The sequence below is a fragment of the Diabrotica virgifera genome, chromosome 1 (genome assembly GCF_917563875.1).
Source record: "Diabrotica virgifera virgifera chromosome 1, PGI_DIABVI_V3a".
NCBI lineage: Eukaryota > Metazoa > Arthropoda > Insecta > Coleoptera > Chrysomelidae > Diabrotica > Diabrotica virgifera.
In genome coordinates this window covers 272,546,778-272,562,518 of record NC_065443.1, presented here as the reverse complement: position 1 = coordinate 272,562,518, position 15,741 = coordinate 272,546,778, and the positions used below count along the sequence as shown (strand labels likewise).

At 32.0% G+C, this 15,741-nt stretch overlaps 1 protein-coding gene across 1 annotated transcript in view; it reads left to right on the top strand.

Moving 5' to 3' along the window:
- The first annotated feature begins 14,324 nt into the window (after window positions 1–14,324).
- The window catches only part of LOC126893414 (uncharacterized), a 64,696-nt gene continuing 63,279 nt past the window's right edge, over window positions 14,325–15,741 (top strand). The window contains exon 1 of the mRNA XM_050663568.1: window positions 14,325–14,437. Within this exon, the coding sequence (XP_050519525.1) occupies window positions 14,325–14,437 (113 nt within the window). The remainder of the gene's footprint in view (window positions 14,438–15,741) is intronic.

The following is a 15,741-nucleotide window of genomic DNA, read 5'->3' as shown; positions in this document are numbered from 1 at the left end:
AACGCTTTTATTTGGAAAAACGAAAACTGGTACACTTATTTATCTTCCAGAGGTCAATTGTCAAATGTCAATTATCAATTGTCAATTTTTAGTACCGGTCATATGGGTCCGTTTGGGTACGGAAACGGATATATTATCGAATAACTTTTCTGTCTAACTTTTAAGCATCTCTGACACTGGATTATTGAATTCTGGGATAGTTTTGTACTAAAAGGTACTTTTGCTTTAACTCAGAAGAATACGCAATGCAGTGTTCTAGAAAAATCGATGTGAAAAATTTTTCGCTTTTTGGTTTTTTGAGTTTAAAAGAATTTAGAAAAATTCTATTTAGAAAAACGAAAACTGCTACGTTTATTTCTCTTCCAGAGATGAATCGATTTTATCAATTGTGAATTTCTAGTACTGGTCATAGGCCTCCGTCTATTTAAAAGTACGCCCACCAATAAAACGAGTGTGATTCATGTGCCTGAAACTTTTTTATCTTCGAGAGGCCCCACACCAAAGAAACATAAAACATGACACGTTTCATGAAAATAAAACACAGTTAAACAAATTGAAGTCCGCACACACAAGAAGCGAGTGTGGTTCATGCACATAAAACATTTTTAGCTTGGTGAAATCTGTTTCAGGAAAGAGATCGTGTTGTATTTTTCGGTTTCAGTTTCATTGTTTTGGACAGTTAATTACGTGCATAATATGAATTCCAACCAAGAATTTAATATTGCATTGGTTTCTGTTGTAAAGTAGAATGAAGAGTTGTACAATTATTATAACCTGGAGAGGTACTCGAATAGGTAATGATAAGAAAATATCAGTTTTCTTTAAACCAGGACCCACAATAAAACAATGTAGATGTTTGAATACTCAGTCTATAAAATTATTTAAATTTGGGAAGATGATTACTTAGTTCGTTTGCAACCAAATACGTACTATGATTATGATGTAGATTGAGTAACATCCTCGAGTACAAGAGTAACAACCTCGTCATCATTACTTTCCATTGTTGGCTATACAAATTTTCATTTTGTTTCTTTGATTAGTATATAATATGAAACGGTTTCGTCCTTCACAATTCATTTTGTTTCATGTTTTACGTTTTATGTTTTACTTCACGTTTCTTTGATCTGCGGCCTCCCTTAGAAAGTAATAAAGGTTTGCCATGACAGCAACGACCTCGTCATAACTTTCCATTGTCGACTATACAAATTTTATTCTTGTTTCTTCGATTAGTATATCACATGAAATCAAATGTTTTTTCACAATTTATTTGTTTCTTATTTCAAGTTTCATGTTTCACGTCTCATCTTTCACGTTTTATGTTATTTTAATCTGCCTTAGGAAGCATTTTCAGATTAGTTGAATTGTGTTAAATTGCCGTAAAATTATTAAATTTATTAATTGCCTTTATTGCAATTATTAATTGCCTTAAAATCAATTTGTTGTTATTAATTTATTTTGTTGCATAGCAATTTTATCCCGCCTTCTTACTTGTTCGAACACAAAATACACACGCATGTAACAGGCGCTAAGTTGCCGCACTCAACTCGTTTTCCTAATATTGTAGGATTGTAGATATTATCCTGATATTGTTTCGTATATTTGATAGCAAAATTTACTAACACTAACAACACCAGAATAACGATTTTTAAATACAGCATCTATCTACTTGCAACTTTTTGCATTGTGTTCAGGATAACATCAGGAAAAGGTGTATAATATAAAAATGGGTAGAAATTGCATTTTAGTGCATAACATGCATCCAAAAGTGCATAAACCTGTCAAAATCGGTGTATGAAGGGCAAAATTTTGTTATTTTTGAGGTTTATGGAGTTACGAATACGCAAGCAGAACCGACCTCTGAATCACCTAGTGCCCAGAGTTGCTGCTAAGGCACGCCATCTGGAGTTTCGTGGGATATCGGCAATAAATTAAAAAAAAAACAGAATATTCGATGGTTTTTGGGATGGCCGAACACGAATATGACATTACAACCGACCCTCGGAGCACTTGGTGCAAAGGGTGACTGATCTCGAATTTAAGAGAGTTTTTGGAGGTCGATTCTGATGGCGTATTCATGTTCAGCAACCACAAAACTCTTCGAGAAATCTACTTGCATCACTTTAGTGTCTGAAGGCCTCGAAATTTAAGAATACGGCGTGTATATCAGTCACCCCGGGCACTAGGTAAAGATCTGTTCTAATGTGACATTCTTGTTCAGAAACCCCAAAAACCACCTGAGTAATCTGTCTGTATCAATTTACTGCCGAAATTAATATATAAATATGGTATAGAAAATGCTTAGCAAATAAAAAGGTACCATAAAATATCATTTTATTATAATACTAAAATACGGGGTGTCCCATTTAAGAAAACTCAAAAAATACTCATTCCGAGTTTCAAGTTTCAACCAACCCCGTATACTAAAATTGAACATTTTGGTATACTATTAATAACTGACAATAGTAGACTATATTAAAAATCGTTTAAACATAAATTAATAGAAGTTTGGATATCAAATCACTAACAATATGTATAGGGTGTTAATGTTCCTACAAAATAAAAAAAAACGTAATTATATTTTAAACTAGCTCGTATAATATTTCAAAACACTATATTTTATTAAAGAGAACATCGAGTAGAATCCAAAAATGTAAAAATATACAGGGTATTCCATTTAAAAAAACATAAATTTTTGTCACCCTGTCAAAACGGGTAGCCCTGTATATTAGAAAATACTGTTAAATTATAGTCCTATCTGTGACACATGTTTTACCTAAATAACTTTTTTCGTATATCTTACGACAAACGAGTAATTGGACTAGCCCACACTAATGCCCCACCCTGTATACAAAATAACCATAAAACCATCCTGCCTCTTTGTATATAGACTTATATTAAGATTCTTGAAACATGTGCAAAATGGCATGACTTAGAAAATCGTTGACTTTTTCACGAATTTTTTTACAAATCTAGGACTCCTGCCGTCTTACAAGAACTGTTTAACCTTCCTGCCGAGTACCGAAAAGGTATTGATTGTATTTGAGTATTATAACTTTTTAAAGGCAGGACTTAGAAAATCACGGAATCAGGGTGAGAATTTTCCGCAGAATTTTCCAAGGGACAAGTATACTTAAACATTAGGAGACGTCATGCCAATATTTTTTTGATCATTTTGAAATAAATATGTTTAGTTTATTAAGTTGGCAGGACTTAGAAAATCATGAAAATTTCATTATTTTCATTACATATTTGTATACATTACATATATGTATACTCCCTAAGTACTTTTGCGACCGTCCTGCCCAAAAAATTTTCTTCATAAAATCGATAGTATCCTGTCTATCTACGGATATGGCAGGACTTAGAAATTCATCGCAAAACCCTATTTTTATTTTTTGGGAAAATCTAATTTTTACAGGAAAATGTCACAGGAAATTTGTGGATGTTTCCACAGATTGTAATTACATCGTCTACCCTTCCAGTATTGCAAAAGGCAGGACTTAGAAAATCGTGGCTGAACTTCTGTATAATATCTCCCAGTCTAGTAGCTCAGCTTGCCGAATGCCACCCAAGTAAGTCATATGCGGCGGCTTAGTTCACACGTTTGATTATCTCTTCCTCTGCGTATCTCATGTCCTAAGTACTTATAAGAGGTGGTTTCTGCAATAGGCATGCCATTTACCGAAATCTTTTCGCTTAAGACAAGATTTATGTTATTCATCATTACCTCACTAAACTGTGATCTACCGTCGTAAACATTATGAAAGGGCCGAGGGGTACTAACCACCATCAAATCTCGAAAGTTGGAATACTTTGGACACATTATGCGAAATGAATCCAGATAAGCCCTCCTACAAGCCATCCTAAAGGGAAAAATATTTGGAAAGCGAGGTCCAGGAAGCAAAAAACATCCTGGTTAAAGAACTTCAGAACCTGGTTCAACACAACATCACATAAAGATTGCCATGATGATCGCCAATATTCGTCATGGATACTCAAAAAGATTTGGTTCGTAATATTGATTACCAGTGATTACTGAATAGTATATCGTTATAACAACAATTTAATTTTTTGTTTCAACGAACTTTTAGACATTGATCAATATATTTGGTTATTGTCACAATGATTGATTAATAATTGTAAAAATAACTAGAGTACATTAATCAATAACATTCAATTTATTCAAAAAATAAGTTAGTTTCGTATATTTAATAAATAATGGTAATTCTGACAGCAAAGCACTTTCTTGATTTCGTAGATGATAAGTAATTACTTTAGTTTATCGTGACAACGTACATATTTTATTAAAACAATGTACAAATGTTGTTAATATAGACTAGTATTTGATTATTCCATAGATGTAAACTGATTGTTGTGAAAACGAATGCATTAATCAACCTACTACTGCGTTTAATATCCACAATCAATGCGTTCATAATAACAATAAACTAAGTTGTTGAAACAATAAATGTTTTGCTTGACCATTTGAAATGTAACGGCTTTTCCTTATCGTTCTTTGTTAAACAATGCTGTTACCTCTGCTGAAGTGCCGAATAATTTCATTTCGTTTCCAAATGTAGTCCGTACTTGAAGGAAGTTTTCGTGTGTCTATTATCGTATTTATTTTTTTCGAATCCGGAGAAAACTAATTAGTATTTTTGAAAAAGTTAAACGCAGAATAAAATATTACAGCATAATCGAGGGTCTGAAGTCCCTGAGAACTTCTATAATGATTTTTTTAAAAAGTCACTGGGGTGAAAAAAAGAGAATTTAGTATGATTTTTAATTTCAAATATACCATTCAAAAGAAACTTTTTGTTTATTCTAAGGGACTTTCGGCCCTCGGTAATAATGTAATCTTTTATGCTGCTTTTAAATTTTTCAAAAATACTCATTCGTTTTCTCAGGATTCCAAAAAAAATTAATGAGTTTACAAAGAATTCCATCGAAATTATGCACCTGCGCTCTCCAAAAGGATTAAAGTGTTATACATTTTTGTAATTACTATTTCAAACGCTTCTAAATAAGCTGTCACATGATGTACTTTCCTATTTAAAAAAAAAACAAAGTTGTGGCTGTCACCTGAAGAGGGATCGCGTAAAGTTCGAAACATTGATGTTATAATATACTTTCATTATTTTAAAAATCGGCCTATCCGAGCGTTTTGCTTATGTGCTAAAAATAAATAAGTTAATAAGGGAACAACACTTTTCCAGCGCACTGTATAAGTGAAATCATATGAGAAATCACACAGTGTAAAGCCCATTAGGTTCAGGACAAAAAAGAAGGATTTCCATAATTATTATTAATCAATTAATATTATACATTGAGTTAATGCATTCAGTAATTATCAATATAAAATACGTTCATAGTAGGGATGAATATAATTGCTTGTAAAAATAACCGTACTTATTGTGGGAATGAACGGAATTAATTGTAAGAATAAACGGAAATAATTGTAGAAATAAACTAAATACGTTAGGAAAACTAACACTGTTATTGACACAACGAATAGTTTTCGTCAGTCAGTGGCAGCACTTTCTTCTGACACCTTTCTTATGGATGTTTAATACGAAAGGTGTTTTCCATTCTGAATAAATAAATAAATGCTGACTTGATTGCAAATTGAAAATCTAGGAGACAAAATGACTAATTATTAAGGGGGGGGGGGGTATGGTTTGAAATATTTAATATTTTTTTATTATTTGAAATAAAAGTGCATACTTTCAAGAATACTCTTTGAAATTTTCAAAATAATCAGAGTAAAATTACCAGACATACAGCGTGTTGAATATCCCTACCATCGACTCGCTTTGCCGTGACTTTGCGCCAGCACGCTTGAGCGTAGTGAGAAACGTTAAGCAACTGTTCGTCTTCTCTTTTGTAGATTACTCCTCTATTCAATAAACATTTTCCAATGTGCATCACTTTATGATTTGGTAGACAAATAAGAAGATGAAAATGCTGTTGTCAAAACTTTAAACGCATTTTTCTCAAAACTGCTTTTTCAAATGCGGTGGACATTGTAACTGAAAAACTACTCGGCCGATCTACCTGACATTTTGCACAGATTTTCTTTAGACAATTCATGAGGTAACAACGTCGAGATATTTTTCTTTTTTTGCTTATTTTTTGTTCAACAATTATAAATCTGTTGATTTTCACAAAATTTTTACCAAAAATTTCATTTTTTTCGTTTTCTGAGTGATACCAAAAATTCAAAAATCGTTAAAAATAAAAAATCTCAACGTTGTGACCTCGCAAAACTCATAATCTAATTAAATCTTTTTCAATTTTTTGTTTCGTATGATCGAGTGTTGAGTTCTGATGTCCACCGCAAAATCCATTTTTTTGTGAGCTGCCTGTCAAAATTTTTCACCAATGGCTTATTTTTCAATATTTTGGATTGAATTTTTTTCTAAATATTCTCTGAATTGTACTTAATATGCTTATTTAATTTAGTAATAAAAAAATTGTACCATAGCTTCGAAAAAAAATCACAAAAATGTGCTTGATTTGTTGATTTCAAACCATACCGCCCCCTTAATGAGAGATCAAAAACGTTAAAATCTTGTTCAAATGATTCTCCAAGGAAATAGAAATGGCAAAAGTAGAGCAGAAAGAGTTTTTGGATGTAAACACTACAACAAACAAAATAAATACATCTGGAAAGCATAGCTCCCATAAGAATACGGTTGCTGTTTTATACCTATAAAAATATTTTTATTTTACCAATGGTGAGTTAGGGTATTTGTAGATGTGATGTGATGACCTCAAAAACGTTTAATTTCATGGCTATAGAAAATTGCTAATTTTCCGTAAGTATTTCTAGAATTTAATTACAATTATAAATATAAAATGTAAATAGGATGCCTGAGTTTTATTTATAAATAAAGCTATAAAATATTCCGTGAATATTCTGAATATTTTATACATATGAATCTAAACCGTACTCAATTGTAATAAAAATTGTATGTTTTTGTTTTTGACGTTTGATTTCAAATCGGAAAATAAAAAAACCTTAATATCAAATTCTTTTCTTTGTGTGAATATTTTTAGTTGTGTGTTGTATTATTTTTAATCCTAAATAATGTGTTTCTGATCTGCAGTGATTCTATTGGTGTAGGTCTATTTGCTGAATTTTTTTATTATGAATACTGATGAATTTCCTAATCAATTTGCTTCCTTATTATTTTCTTTTTTCGAAAAATTTTCAAACTCACAACATTTCTTTTAAATTTTGTTCTTTTACAATTTTCGTTTGCTCTTAGGTTTGACTTTGAATCAAATATATAATATCACAGTTTGTTTGCATTTTAAAATGTTATATTTCTTGTCTAATGAGCCTTATGTACGGTATTTTTGTTTCCTTAAAATCCCTTCTTTTTGTGTTTCAAACCTTTTTTGATATTAAGCTAGGTATTTAATCTCTTTTATATTGTGAAATTCCTTATTTTTAAGTAACAATGGGTAGTCAATTTTTAGTAGAAGAGATTTTATCTCAAGAAGATTTAGTCGTCCAAAAAGCGTGTTTTTTTAATGACTTGGCCAAGTAGTTTGGGAGCTATTACACGACATGATGTTCCTGTTTAAAATTTTTATTTTTTATTTCAATGATAACTTAAATACATGTTGGTAATTGTTGATTTACTGTACAGGTACATTAGTTACACATCCTGTATCTTCCTTTGAAATTAATACATTCACAAATGGTAATCATTCATTATTTTCTTTGTTGATAGTGAATTTGGCAGATTTACAATGAAATATATTTTAAAACAATTAAATACAACTTCACCATAAATATCTAAAAGTAATATTCTGGATAATTTGTAATTCCGTTCCTATTAATTTTGCACACTCTTAATACACTTTTAATACATACAGATTTTAATATAGTGTAAAACATAATTAAACAATAATTCACCACAATCATAATGAGTTTTTGAAAATATTAGCCAATTACACTACAATATTAGTCAATTAATACGCTACAACCAATAACGTAACAGCTTTTAATATTGTTTCTGATTTTTTATAATCGACTAATACTTAATTAGGCTTCTGGTTAGTTTCCACAAAATTATATGATTAAAATAGATAGGAGTAGTTAATTTCAGGCAGCAATACTAGCTTTTTAAACCCTTACCTGCATCGAAATTAATAGAGTTTATAATTTTGAATTTTATTTAAATATATTTGTGGGAAACTCCTAGAAAATTTTATGATTGAAATAAATTAAGGCAGTTAATTTGATAAAATAATTAATAGTACTACGTAATACTATAATAAATTATATTTATACAGTGAGCACGTAAAGGTTGGAATAAATTCATTTTCGCGAGAATGGACGATTTTGGAAAAAAATCCCAAAACAAGTCAATTTTTATTTTTAAATTACGACTTTTTGGTATATATATCATACTAGTGACGTCACCCATCTAGGCGTGATGACGGCATCGATGATTTTTTTAAATAGGAATAGGGGTCGTGTGATAGCTCATTTAAAAGGCAATTTATTTCTTTATTCAGTAGTATAAACATTTACATAATTATTTATACAGGGTGCCCAAAAAAAATTTTTTAGAATTAAATTTATTGACATAAAAAGAAGAATGAATGTAATTTATTTAGTTCAAAATATATTTTACTGCTCTTAGAAAACAGAAACAAATATTTATTTGAAAAATAATCATTGCTTTTCGCTTAAATTAAATGTTCAAACTGTCAAGAGGAAGGTTGGTGGCGGTTTAATATTGAATTTATGCAAAAAGCAATATTTTTTGTCAAATAAACATTATTTCCTGTTTTCGGATAGCCGTAAAATGTATTTTGAGTTAAATAAATTACACACATTCTTCTTTTTATGTCAATAAATTTAATCCAAAAAATTTTTTTTGGACACCCTGTATAAATAATTATGTTAATTTTTATATTACTAAATAGAGAATTGAATTATCTTTCAAATGAGCTATCACAGGACCCCTATTCCCATTTAAAAAAATTATATATGTCAAAACAATGTGACAAAAAGTCACAATTTGAAAATAAAAATTGACCTATTTCGGGATTTTTTTCCAAAGTCATCCATTCTCGAGAAAATGAATTTATTCCAACCTTTACGTGCTCACTGTATACATCAAACCACTCCGCCATTTTGAACTTTATTGTAATTTTGACAGTATAAAATGTGGGTCAAACTTACAATAAAACTTCTAAGCTGTAACTAATAATTTAGTTTACTTCAACATGAACATAAATGATGAACAATGAATGCTGCATAGTGAAGTCTACCAACTAAAATCACAAAAAATCAAATATGTTGAAGGCTAAAGGTATTCGCCGTGCAAAAATTTAAGTTCAATCAACGTTTATTAGTTTATACTATGTAAACTTCTATTAGTAAAATGCATACTGTACCGAAGAAAGGGACACTAATTGTAGTTTTGATGTGTTTGTGACACGTGAAACGGATGAAATAAATGGTCGACTACGAATACGTTGACATTGTTCTCTATCTAAACGAGCATGACGATCACTTTCTTGGACCAATGTCGATCGTCAAGAAATCATCGCCATAATTCAATTTAAGTGTAGGGATGGGAAAAACCTACCGGTTTAAACCTAAAACCGGTTTTTTTACTTCGCAATAACCGGTTTTACCGGTTGTTTTTTTGTCCCGGTTATAACCGGTTTTTTCTTTTTAAAGTAAAAACCGGTTATTAGGTTTTTACGGTGATTAGGATTAGGTTAGGTATTATTTTGGATCCCAATCATAATTATTATTCTCAAGTAATTATTCCAAACAAAACCATAATTCAAATTTTATTTTATTTTATAAATACAGAAGCAAACTGAAAGTGCTGCAATCTCACATCAGCCAGAAACATTTATTAAGTTTTATTATAATATTTCCTTGAAAAGGTATTTGTAATCATAATATTTACATAAGAGGTAATCTGGTTCAATTAGACGCAAACATCATCTATTTTTCACACTTAACTCTTGACATTGAAAGTGGGGAATGACTTTTTCTGATTACCAAAAATAATGCTCTGACTATGAATATCGAATTACTGATTACGAATACGAATCTCCAAGAATTTCCCTACGTTTTCAAATCGATCCACCCATAGAGGAAGTATTAAATGAGTTAAAATGTAGCTATTCTACAAATGTACACACGTGTTAAAAGTAATACATGATAAATTTTTTGATGGTTATAAAAATAAAAGATAAATTGCATTATCCAATTTATTTTTAAGTAAAATATTTATAAAATCCACAAGGAAAAGGAAAAGTTTTCCTGTAGTTGGCTGTATACCATCAATCACAAAATTGGAAAGAAATCCTTTGTAAAAGGTATAATTTTTTTTTATTAAAAATCCCTTAAACGGTCTACATCACAACAAAACGTTTTCGATTTTTATAAAAAATCATCATCAGTGTCCGATCTAAAAATAAGTATAACCGATTTAATGAATATGAAGTTAGTATTTAAATTTTGACAAAGGTTTTGACACCTTTCAGAAACATCACTCATTTTGCATTCAGTTGCCATTAAGTCATTGAAATGTGATCAACTCAATTTGGATCCCACGTGTTGGGAAACCTGTATACTTTACCTTAGGGCATTATCCTGTTTGCCATGTGACCATCACAGGCCTTTTTATTGAAGTATGCACTTTTAAGGCATCTATATTTTATGTAAAGGGTTTTTACCCAGATATTTTCTTTTGTGGCTCAGCTAGCATCCAGTTTGTAAGTATAACCAACTTGCCCTAACCTTTGTCAAAATTTAAATACTAACTTTATATTCATTAAATCGGTTATATTTATTTTTAGATCGAACACTGATAATGATTTTTTATAAAAATCGAAAACGTTTTGTTGTGATGTAGCCCTTTTAAGGGATTTTTAATAAAAAAATTTTATATATTTTACAAAGGATTTCTTTCCAATTTTAAAATATTTATGTTGATATTATTTTTTTTAAATCCCATTTCTTGTAACCTATTGGATAAAAAAAGCCGAAAACAGGTTTTTCCAAAAACCGTTACGTTTTATGGGTGCGTGAAGTATTCCTACAAACGATAGTTCTCAAAATATGTGGCTGACTAATTCCATGGGCATACATCAGAATTTTTAAAAATCATGTGTTTTACGTTACCATATGGTAACGCTGGGCGCTAATGGGTTAAGATCACACAGTAGCGATCAACAGGTAGCAACAAACGCGGTCCAAGATTGTGAAAATTCTGCGAACTTTCAAAAGTGAGGCAACAGTGCGTCGGTAATTCGACACTGACAGTGACGTTTATACTATCAAAAACAATAATTTTTATACGCATAGGCGCTAAATATTTCCAAGTCAGTGACGTCTTATTTCTTGTTATAAAAAAATTGATTTTAGTTGTTCCAATGTAACACAGAATCTAGGCACGGGATAAAAAATTTATTTGAAGAAAGTGTATTTTTTTGTCTTTCTTAATGGCGGTACAGGCTCATCTTTTCAATATTTTATTTAGTTATAGAGTAATTTCCACATACTAACATATTTCTGAAATTGGGCTCTGTACCGCCATTCTTTATTATGTTACGAATATGTGTGCCAAATATCCCGACAGAATATTCAAAATTAGAGCCGCAATCTTGGAACGCGTTTGTTGCTACCTGTTGATCCCTACTGTTTGCTCGTAAGTCGGTAGGACACACCGTTTTCTAGAAAAGTTGATTTGAAAAACTTTCGTTTCCTGAAATTGAAAAAATTAAAAAAAAATTAAAAAAAACGGTGTATTTTACCAACTTAAAGCAAGAGTAACTTTTAACACTAAAAGTCTTAAAGCTAAAGACAAAAAGTTATGCGATAAAATAACCGTTGACCTAGCCAAAACGGACGCAAATGACCGGTACTAGAAATTCGCAATTACTGAAATCGATTGATTTCTGAAATATGAATAAACGTACCAGTTTTCGTTTTTCTAAATAGTTTTTTTTTGAAATTTACCTTTGATATTCAAAAAACGAAAATTTTTTAAATCGATTTTTCTAGAAAACGGTGTATTCTATCGACCTAAGGTAAGAGTACTTTTTAGTACTATAATACCTTATGTTTTAATAATCCATACTCAAAAATGCTTAAAAATTAAAAACAAAAAAGTGATGCGATAATATAACTGTTGCCCCACCCAAAATGGACGCCTATGACCGGTACTAGAAATTTGCAATAAATGAAATCGATTTATCTTTGGAAGATAAATAAGAGTACCAATTTTTGTTCTTCTAAATAGAAGCGTTCTGGAGATACTTAAGAAAAACTAATTACCAGACGACATCTTCAAATAGCTCCAGCTCCTTTAGGAAGCATTTTCAGACTAGGTAAATTAGATTAAATTGTCTTACAATTATCTGAGGAATCTGCCGTTTTCGTTTGTCGGTAGAGTTTCTGAACACCCTGTATAATTTTCATGTATTTAGTGGTTTTAATGTGTATCTTGTAACAACACTGAAAATGGACTTTTAGTTCCAAAAACTCTGTGAGATATATAACCCGAAAGGGTTCTTTTAAATAAATAAATATTTAATAAATATTTTTTTAATGCATACAAATTTTTACGATTAAAAACCGTTTCATACTCTTAAATAAATCTTAGTTAAAATTTGCGTAACTGATTTTCTTGAAGCACCATCTCTATCTTGCATCATTATCGGGATGAGATCTGCGAATTCTGAATTTCAAAACATGTTTTTATTGAAAGCCGCGGCAGCAGATGCTTCACAAAAGTTACCCTTGACAGATATATTAATTACTTTGAAGAAATTGTCGCAGTTTTTGTCAAAGATTGTGAGAACTACTTAATAATCATCCTGAATGATGGAAATCTCGTCATTAGATTTACGCCTTTGAGGTTTTTGATTAAAACAACAGTATGATTTATACTTACGATAATAAATAATGTTGTTTTGGTATTCTTAAAGCTTACTGAAATAATTTTACACGGTTAGATTAAACTGTTAATAAATAATAATCATTAAGGTCTCTCAGCGGAAAATTCCAAGGGCTTTTGAAATTTATTGGCCAACATCACGGATATAGGACTGGTAAAATAATGTTAAAAAAGGCGTGATGTATCATTTGATACAAAATATAAAACTTCGTTGATTTCAAAAAGGATTTCAACCTGATCAAATTTGGAATGATTTAAGCTGATCTAAATCTTTCAAGAAATCTGATTGTACTGACGTCACATACGGATAATGATAATAATAATAATAAAGGTCCAGGTTCAAAACGACAGATACCGATATGGACGTCAAGCCCAAGAAACCATCCAACACATTACCGGGGGCTGCCAGGCATTTGCTACAACTGAATACAAGGAAAGGCATGACTCAGTTGGAAAAATCCTTCATTAAGAGATAACTATAAAGCTCGGACTGCTTCAAACGGACCATCTCCCATAATATTATCAATATGTTCCTGAGAGTGTGCTTTAGGATGGCAACTACAAGCTATACTGAGACTGCACTGTGCTCACACACCAAACATTGGCACATAATAGACCAGATCTCGTACTAGCTAATAAATTAATAAGACAAACAACACTTATTGATGTGGCGATACCTAACAACAATAATTTACGTAGTAAATTTACTGAAAATATCGCCAAGTACAGAGATCTGGAAATTCTAATACGACGGCAATGGAGAATGCAAAGTACCCAAACGATACTGATTTTTATGTCTACTACTGGAGTCATTCCGAAGCCCCTTCATGAAAGCATAAAAAAGCTGAGTCTAAATGAACATCTTTATAAGACCATGCAAAAAGCTGTACTACTCGCGACGGCCAGATACGGAAAATACGGTGTATGAAAATTTTTGGGGGATACACCTGCATTTCAAGTCACCTAGGGATCGATAACACGGAAAGAGTCCCACCAGAGCTCAATTTTTTTGATACCATAGGAATCTGGGATGAGTCAATTTTCCCCTTAGAGGGAGTGTGAGCCGTATGGCTAAATCTGGAAGGTCCTCTAAAGGCAGTAAATAGGTTCCTCTTTTTGGAATATGCTTGATTGGAAATGACTGAGTCAACGAAAAGTTGTTCTTTGCAACCCATGGAACCCTTAGCGCAATCTGGATAAAGGTCTTGAGTCCAGTGAGGTCGGACAATACAGCGTCGAACTATTGGTTGACAACAGGAAAGATGTTCCCTGAAACAGAAGGTTCATTACTGGCCATTCAGTATCAGGTTATACCAACCAAAAATTACCTGAAAAATATCGTCAAAGACCCTCAGGGTCAAAACGACAAATGCCGATATGGATGCCAAGCCCAAGAAACTATCCAACACCTTACAGGGGGCTGCCAGGCCTTTGCAGCAACTGAATACAAGGAACGGCCTGATGCAGTGGGAAAGATCCTTCATCAAGGGGTAGCTATCAAGCTGGGACTTCTCTAAACGGACCATCTCTCATATTATCAATACGTTCCTGAGAGTATGCTTGAGAATAACAACTACAAACTATACTGGGACCGCACTTTGTTCACAGAACAAACAGTGGCACATAATAGACCAGATTACTAGTTAGTAAATTAACAAGGGAAGCAACGCTAATTGATGTGGCGATACCTAACAACAATAATATACGTACTAAATTTACCGAAAAGATCGCCAAGTAGAAGGCAATGGAGAATGCAAGGTACCCATACGATACCTATTATTATGCCTCCTACTGAAGTCATTCCGAAGAACCTCCTCGACAGCATAAAAAAGCTTGACCTAAATGAACATCTTTATAAGACCATGTAAAAAGCTGTACTACTCGTAACGGCCAGACGTGTACGAAAAATTTTGGGAGATCTGCATAACAAGTCACCTAGGGTTCGATAACACGGAAAGAGTCCCACCAGAGCTCAATCCTTTTGATAACGTTGGTATCTGGGATGAGTAAATTTTCCCCTTAGAGGGAGTGTGAGCCGTATGGCTAAATCTGACAAGGTCTTTATTAATGTCTTTCAAAAAAAGATACAAAAATAACAGAAAATAAATTTGGGACGAGATTCATTTCTTATGTTAGTTAACAATATATTTTTATAAATAAGTTTTAGCATTCAACATAGGTCTGCTCTTCCATCTAACCCCTTTATACGAATACAAGGTAGCCACGGGATAGTCAAAGGTAATAAACTTCCGTTACAGCACTCTGACATCACCATTCTGATATATCTAATTTAGATCAAGCAACAATCAAATACTTTAACTGCAAACACAAACATCGCCCTTCAGGCACTAAGTACCCTCCAAGTCGGTCAAATGGACCATAGTCGCGAAAAGTTGAGCATCGTGGTCCCGTACCGACAAACGTGGGCTTGATCGCCAGACCTTTCGGGCGCTCAGCCGTAGAGGAGGACAAAATTTATTTTACGGCATAGATTAACTTAAAAAATCATAATTTGTTAAATATTGAAAACTTTATTCAAAATTTTTATCAACTATGGGAATTTCATCGTGCGCTGACAATGAACATTTTAAAGACTGAAAAAGGTTATGATAGATAGGTGGAATAAATTCAATTAACTGTATAATATCTTTATTTTTGGCGTCGGTTATACAATTCCCATTTGGGTACAATGGAGGTACCAATGAGCATTTCAAGTCTGCGATAAAAAATGGGTGTTCCTATTTAAGATTTTAGAGTTACCCCCACCCCACCTCCAGGGGGTGAGGTGAAAAGT